This window comes from Dreissena polymorpha, chromosome 15, assembly GCF_020536995.1.
Source record: "Dreissena polymorpha isolate Duluth1 chromosome 15, UMN_Dpol_1.0, whole genome shotgun sequence".
NCBI classification, from domain to species: Eukaryota; Metazoa; Mollusca; class Bivalvia; order Myida; family Dreissenidae; genus Dreissena; species Dreissena polymorpha.
The window spans coordinates 22,186,597-22,195,059 of NC_068369.1; the positions used below are offsets into that span (position 1 = coordinate 22,186,597).

The 8,463-nt window shown below is 37.6% G+C and overlaps 1 protein-coding gene across 12 annotated transcripts in view; it reads left to right on the forward strand.

Annotated features, from left to right (window-relative positions):
- The window catches only part of LOC127859437 (dual oxidase maturation factor 1-like), a 124,149-nt gene that overhangs the window by 109,766 nt on the left and 5,920 nt on the right, over positions 1 to 8,463 (forward strand). For 11 of the 12 annotated variants that reach the window (XM_052396815.1, XM_052396813.1, XM_052396804.1 and 8 more), the window contains exons 7-8: positions 7,150 to 7,361; positions 8,162 to 8,358. In XM_052396815.1, coding sequence (XP_052252775.1) covers positions 7,150 to 7,361; positions 8,162 to 8,358 — 409 coding nt within the window. The remainder of the gene's footprint in view (positions 1 to 7,149; positions 7,362 to 8,161; positions 8,359 to 8,463) is intronic. The other variant, XM_052396809.1, reaches the window with a different exon arrangement.

The following is an 8,463-nucleotide window of genomic DNA, read 5'->3' on the forward strand; positions in this document are numbered from 1 at the left end:
TTCCATTTCTTCTGTCTAAGCTATTTTACCTGTACTAAGTGCACCCATTAACCAACTTCCATTTCTTCTGTCTAAGCTATTTTACCTGTACTAAGTGCACCCATTAACCAACTTCCATTTCTTCTGTCTAAGCTATTTTACCTGTACTAAGTGCACCCATTAACCAACTTCCATTTCTTCTGTCTAAGCTATTTTACCTGTACTAAGTGCACCTATTAATCAACTTCCATTTCTTCTGTCTAAGCTATTTTACCTGTACTAAGTGCACCTATTAACCAACTTCCATTTCTTCTGTCTAAGCTATTTTACCTGTACTAAGTGCACCTATTAACCAACTTCCATTTCTTCTGTCTACGCTATTTTACCTGTACTATGTGCACCTATTAACCAACTTCCATTTCTTCTGTCTAAGCTATTTTACCTGTACTAAGTGCACCTATTAATCAACTTCCATTTCTTCTGTCTAAGCTATTTTACCTGTACTAAGTGCACCTATTAACCAACTTCCATTTCTTCTGTCTAAGCTATTTTACCTGTACTAAGTGCACCTATTAACCAACTTCCATTTCTTCTGTCTACGCTATTTTACCTGTACTATGTGCACCTATTAACCAACTTCCATTTCTTCTGTCTAAGCTATTTTACCTGTACTAAGTGCACCCATTAACCAACTTCCATTTCTTCTGTCTAAGCTATTTTACCTGTACTATGTGCACCCATTAACCAACTTCCATTTCTTCTGTCTAAGCTATTTTACCTGTACTAAGTGCACCTATTAACCAACTTCCATTTCTTCTGTCTAAGCTATTTTACCTGTACTATGTGCACCCATTAACCAACTTCCATTTCTTCTGTCTAAGCTATTTTACCTGTACTAAGTGCACCCATTAACCAACTTCCATTTCTTCTGTCTAAGCTATTTTACCTGTACTATGTGCACCCATTAACCAACTTCCATTTCTTCTGTCTAAGCTATTTTACCTGTACTAAGTGCACCTATTAACCAACTTCCATTTCTTCTGTCTAAGCTATTTTACCTGTACTAAGTGCACCTATTAATCAACTTCCATTTCTTCTGTCTAAGCTATTTTACCTGTACTAAGTGCACCTATTAATCAACTTCCATTTCTTCTGTCTAAGCTATTTTACCTGTACTAAGTGCACCCATTAACCAACTTCCATTTCTTCTGTCTAAGCTATTTTACCTGTACTAAGTGCACCCATTAACCAACTTCCATTTCTTCTGTCTAAGCTATTTTACCTGTACTAAGTGCACCCATTAACCAACTTCCATTTCTTCTGTCTAAGCTATTTTACCTGTACTAAGTGCACCCATTAACCAACTTCCATTTCTTCTGTCTAAGCTATTTTACCTGTACTATGTGCACCCATTAACCAACTTCCATTTCTTCTGTCTAAGCTATTTTACCTGTACTAAGTGCACCTATTAATCAACTTCCATTTCTTCTGTCTAAGCTATTTTACCTGTACTAAGTGCACCTATTAACCAACTTCCATTTCTTCTGTCTAAGCTATTTTACCTGTACTAAGTGCACCCATTAACCAACTTCCATTTCTTCTGTCTAAGCTATTTTACCTGTACTATGTGCACCCATTAACCAACTTCCATTTCTTCTGTCTACGCTATTTTACCTGTACTAAGTGCACCCATTAACCAACTTCCATTTCTTCTGTCTAAGCTATTTTACCTGTACTAAGTGCACCTATTAATCAACTTCCATTTCTTCTGTCTAAGCTATTTTACCTGTACTAAGTGCACCTATTAATCAACTTCCATTTCTTCTGTATAAGCTATTGTACCTGTACTATGTGCACCTATTAACCAACTTCCATTTCTTCTGTCTACGCTATTTTACCTGTACTAAGTGCACCTATTAATCAACTTCCACTTCTTCTGTCTAAGCTATTTTACCTGTACTATGTGCACCTATTAACCAACTTCCATTTCTTCTGTCTAAGCTATTTTACCTGTACTAAGTGCACCTATTAATCAACTTCCATTTCTTCTGTCTAAGCTATTTTACCTGTACTAAGTGCACCTATTAATCAACTTCCATTTCTTCTGTATAAGCTATTGTACCTGTACTATGTGCACCTATTAACCAACTTCCATTTCTTCTGTCTAAGCTATTTTACCTGTACTATGTGCACCTATTAACCAACTTCCATTTCTTCTGTCTAAGCTATTTTACCTGTACTATGTGCACCTATTAACCAACTTCCATTTCTTCTGTCTACGCTATTTTACCTGTACTATGTGCACCTATTAACCAACTTCCATTTCTTCTGTCTAAGCTATTTTACCTGTACTAAGTGCACCCATTAACCAACTTCCATTTCTTCTGTCTAAGCTATTTTACCTGTACTAAGTGCACCCATTAACCAACTTCCATTTCTTCTGTCTAAGCTATTTTACCTGTACTAAGTGCACCTATTAATCAACTTCCATTTCTTCTGTCTAAGCTATTTTACCTGTACTAAGTGCACCCATTAACCAACTTCCATTTCTTCTGTCTAAGCTATTTTACCTGTACTAAGTGCACCCATTAATCAACTTCCATTTCTTCTGTCTAAGCTATTTTACCTGTACTAAGTGCACCTATTAATCAACTTCCATTTCTTCTGTCTAAGCTATTTTACCTGTACTAAGTGCACCCATTAACCAACTTCCATTTCTTCTGTCTAAGCTATTTTACCTGTACTAAGTGCACCCATTAACCAACTTCCATTTCTTCTGTCTAAGCTATTTTACCTGTACTAAGTGCACCTATTAATCAACTTCCATTTCTTCTGTCTAAGCTATTTTACCTGTACTAAGTGCACCCATTAACCAACTTCCATTTCTTCTGTCTAAGCTATTTTACCTGTACTAAGTGCACCCATTAACCAACTTCCATTTCTTCTGTCTAAGCTATTTTACCTGTACTAAGTGCACCTATTAATCAACTTCCATTTCTTCTGTCTAAGCTATTTTACCTGTACTATGTGCACCTATTAATCAACTTCCATTTCTTCTGTCTAAGCTATTTTACCTGTACTAAGTGCACCCATTAACCAACTTCCATTTCTTCTGTCTAAGCTATTTTACCTGTACTAAGTGCACCCATTAACCAACTTCCATTTCTTCTGTCTAAGCTATTTTACCTGTACTATGTGCACCCATTAATCAACTTCCATTTCTTCTGTCTAAGCTATTTTACCTGTACTATGTGCACCTATTAATCAACTTCCATTTCTTCTGTCTAAGCTATTTTACCTGTACTAAGTGCACCCATTAACCAACTTCCATTTCTTCTGTCTAAGCTATTTTACCTGTACTATGTGCACCTATTAACCAACTTCCATTTCTTCTGTCTAAGCTATTTTACCTGTACTAAGTGCACCCATTAACCAACTTCCATTTCTTCTGTCTAGCTATTTTACCTGTACTAAGTGCACCCATTAATCAACTTCCATTTCTTCTGTCTAAGCTATTTTACCTGTACTATGTGCACCTATTAATCAACTTCCATTTCTTCTGTCTAAGCTATTTTACCTGTACTAAGTGCACCCATTAACCAACTTCCATTTCTTCTGTCTAAGCTATTTTACCTGTACTATGTGCACCCATTAACCAACTTCCATTTCTTCTGTCTAAGCTATTTTACCTGTACTAAGTGCACCCATTAACCAACTTCCATTTCTTCTGTCTAAGCTATTTTACCTGTACTATGTGCACCCATTAATCAACTTCCATTTCTTCTGTCTAAGCTATTTTACCTGTACTAAGTGCACCTATTAATCAACTTCCATTTCTTCTGTCTAAGCTATTTTACCTGTACTATGTGCACCCATTAACCAACTTCCATTTCTTCTGTCTAAGCTATTTTACCTGTACTAAGTGCACCCATTAACCAACTTCCATTTCTTCTGTCTAAGCTATTTTACCTGTACTAAGTGCACCCATTAACCAACTTCCATTTCTTCTGTCTAAGCTATTTTACCTGTACTAAGTGCACCCATTAACCAACTTCCATTTCTTCTGTCTAAGCTATTTTACCTGTACTAAGTGCACCCATTAACCAACTTCCATTTCTTCTGTCTAAGCTATTTTACCTGTACTAAGTGCACCTATTAACCAACTTCCATTTCTTCTGTCTAAGCTATTTTACCTGTACTAAGTGCACCCATTAACCAACTTCCATTTCTTCTGTCTAAGCTATTTTACCTGTACTAAGTGCACCCATTAACCAACTTCCATTTCTTCTGTCTAAGCTATTTTACCTGTACTAAGTGCACCCATTAATCAACTTCCATTTCTTCTGTCTAAGCTATTTTACCTGTACTAAGTGCACCCATTAACCAACTTCCATTTCTTCTGTCTAAGCTATTTTACCTGTACTATGTGCACCTATTAACCAACTTCCATTTCTTCTGTCTAAGCTATTTTACCTGTACTATGTGCACCTATTAATCAACTTCCACTTCTTCTGTCTAAGCTATTGTACCTGTACTAAGTGCACCCATTAACCAACTTCCATTTCTTCTGTCTAAGCTATTGTACCTGTACTATGTGCACCCATTAACCAACTTCCATTTCTTCTGTCTAAGCTATTGTACCTGTACTATGTGCACCCATTAACCAACTTCCATTTCTTCTGTCTACGCTATTTTACCTGTACTAAGTGCACCTATTAATCAACTTCCATTTCTTCTGTCTAAGCTATTTTACCTGTACTATGTGCACCCATTAACCAACTTCCATTTCTTCTGTCTACGCTATTTTATCTGTACTAAGTGCACCTATTAATCAACTTCCATTTCTTCTGTCTAAGCTATTTTACCTGTACTATGTGCACCCATTAACCAACTTCCATTTCTTCTGTCTACGCTATTTTACCTGTACTATGTGCACCTATTAACCAACTTCCATTTCTTCTGTCTAAGCTATTTTACCTGTACTAAGTGCACCCATTAACCAACTTCCACTTCTTCTGTCTAAGCTATTTTACCTGTACTAAGTGCACCCATTAACCAACTTCCACTTCTTCTGTCTAAGCTATTTTACCTGTACTATGTGCACCCATTAACCAACTTCCATTTCTTCTGTCTAAGCTATTTTACCTGTACTAAGTGCACCCATTAACCAACTTCCATTTCTTCTGTCTAAGCTATTTTATCTGTACTAAGTGCACCTATTAATCAACTTCCATTTCTTCTGTCTAAGCTATTTTACCTGTACTAAGTGCACCCATTAACCAACTTCCACTTCTTCTGTCTAAGCTATTTTACCTGTACTATGTGCACCCATTAACCAACTTCCATTTCTTCTGTCTACGCTATTTTATCTGTACTAAGTGCACCTATTAATCAACTTCCATTTCTTCTGTCTAAGCTATTTTACCTGTACTATGTGCACCCATTAACCAACTTCCATTTCTTCTGTCTACGCTATTTTACCTGTACTATGTGCACCTATTAACCAACTTCCATTTCTTCTGTCTAAGCTATTTTACCTGTACTAAGTGCACCCATTAACCAACTTCCACTTCTTCTGTCTAAGCTATTTTACCTGTACTAAGTGCACCTATTAATCAACTTCCATTTCTTCTGTCTAAGCTATTTTACCTGTACTAAGTGCACCTATTAATCAACTTCCATTTCTTCTGTCTAAGCTATTTTACCTGTACTAAGTGCACCTATTAACCAACTTCCATTTCTTCTGTCTAAGCTATTTTACCTGTACTAAGTGCACCTATTAATCAACTTCCATTTCTTCTGTCTAAGCTATTTTACCTGTACTATGTGCACCCATTAACCAACTTCCATTTCTTCTGTCTAAGCTATTTTACCTGTACTATGTGCACCCATTAACCAACTTCCATTTCTTCTGTCTAAGCTATTTTACCTGTACTATGTGAACCTATTGAAGCCAGTAATAGACAACTGACCTACTTGAATCAGGGTTATGGGGGAGGGGGAATGGCCGTTGACAAGGTTGTTGTTGTTTTTCAAAGCAGAATTAACATATAGCCAGATTGGTACAAAAAGGCACCATGAGTAATTAAACTTTAATGACACATGGTACCTTTTTACAACAATTGGATGATATACACAATAAACATAAGCTCAACACCCTTGATTGGGTTCAAGGCCTCATAATGTGATGTAGGCACGTTTCATACACGTGCGTTAAGGACAATTAAGCACAATTAGGCAACAACTATTTGATAACCGCCAAGGCTTGTTAAGCGTCTGCGGGTTGGTTGGTAAATGAGTGAATTATGAATCTATATTATTGAAATCATGACTTACAGTAGTGTCACAATATGATGGTGATACCGTAAACTCCATCAAAAGCGAACTAACTTAAAAACGGAATTCTGAAAATGGAACAAATGCGCCTTACCGTTGTTATCTGAAAACTCCTTGGTATACCGTATTCTAAAAATTTCAGATACCGATCAGCCTCAGCGGCTTATTTCTTTCATCGTTCACAATTAATTCTGGAAAATGAAAAAAAGTGGAAAGTTATACAAATTAAAATACGCATCAATAAACTTTTGCTTTGAATTGTTTTCTCCTCGTTAGGCTTCCAATATGAAGATTTCGCTGTTTAAACTCTACTGTGTAGACATGTGTACGTATATGTACTAATTAACTTGTATCGAACAATCCGTATGCTTTTCACGACACTTTTTATTCTGTTGCCGGAAAGTCCAATGTTACTTGTGTATATACATACAATATTGCTAAACAAAATGTGTCCATTATAAATACCAATACGTCAAAATCTTAATAATTCGCATCACGAAAACAGTTCGTCATACTACTTAGTTAAGAAAATACTGTGCCGTGCACTGTGAAAAAGGGGTTTAATGCATGTGCGTAAAGTGTCATCCCAGATTAGTCTGTGTAGTCCGCACAGGCTAATCAGGGACGACACTTTCCGGCCAAACTGGATTTTTGCTAAGAAGAGACTTTATGTAAACGAAAAACACCATACAAGCGGAAAGTGTCGTCCCTGACTAGCCTGTGCGGACTGCACAGGCTATTCTGGGACGACACTTTAAGCACATGCATTAAACTCCCTTTCACAGAGCACGGTCCAGTCTTATATATACTAAAAACATCATATGCACACTTCAGGACGGCGTTTGCTTTCTGGGTAACCGGAAACATCCTGCTATGCAGTGTCGTCTGGTACGGCGCCGCCTGCTTCACTCTGGCGGGCGTCTGCATGATACTCGCCGCCGGCGTATACGACTTCCTTTGCCCGCAGCGCGCGCTCCGGATGCCCTGCTCCGACGGTCCTATCGAGCTTCGCTTCGGTTGGTGCTTCTGGGCAACTCTTGTGTTTGGTAAGATATTTATCTATACGTATAGCCTTCCCTATTTATTTCTTGGATAACGAACGTGAATTTTGCAAACATGTCAATATTATGTTGCCCTATACAAAATCGCTATATCGATCAATTAAGAAAACACTATTTGTGTCATTATAACGCAAAAGGCGTATGATATCATTTCAAGTAATATTGTATTTGTTTACAAAAAAAAACAAATACCTCGGATAACCGACAACAAAAGAAAATATCGGAAATGGCATTCGGTAACGACCGATTTCGGATTAAATATGTATAAATAATCGTTGGTACCTAAAATTGTGGTTCAGTGGACCAACGAAATCCACGAAAATTCGTACCACACGAAATTTAATGGTTTTACAGTAAATCGAGTTACTGGGCTACTGAGTCGGGCTATTGACATGGTGATGTCTATCTGTATCAACGTAGAAAATACACTGTCGTTAGAGAATACATGTGAGACACGTTCTGAGAAAACGGGGCTTAATGCATGTACGTTAAGTGTCATCCCAGATTAGCCTGTGCAGTCCGCACAGGCTAATCAGGGACGACACTTTCCGCTTTTATGACATTTTTCGTTAAAATGAAGTATCTTCTTAGCAAAAATCCAATTTAGGCGGAAAGTGTCGACCCTGATTAGCCTGTTCGGACTGCACATGCTAATCTGGGATGACACTCTACGCACATGCATGAAGCCCCGTTTTCTCAGAACGCGTCTCATGTGAATATAACAAAACATTCGCAAGAAAAACCCACTGCTCATTCGTCGCAATAATTTCGTTTCCACTTTTCAGGCATCCTTACTACAGTCGTGGGGCTGGTACTATTTACGTTGGAGCAGAAAGTTCCCAAGAAACTTGCAGAGTTCTTCCTGTTAGACACGGCCCTTGAAGACGATGAATACAAACAGCTCTCTAACGCAAATCCGCTTGATTCCGTTGTACGCGAAGACTTTGTGCACAGGGTAGGTGCACTGCGGACAAATACAAAGGTGATCCGCATGAAGTGATTTAAAAAATGTACAACGCCAATTTTTTATTGATTCAACCAGAAGCACATTGATGACGTCTACATGGAAAATTAATTTGGGAAATTA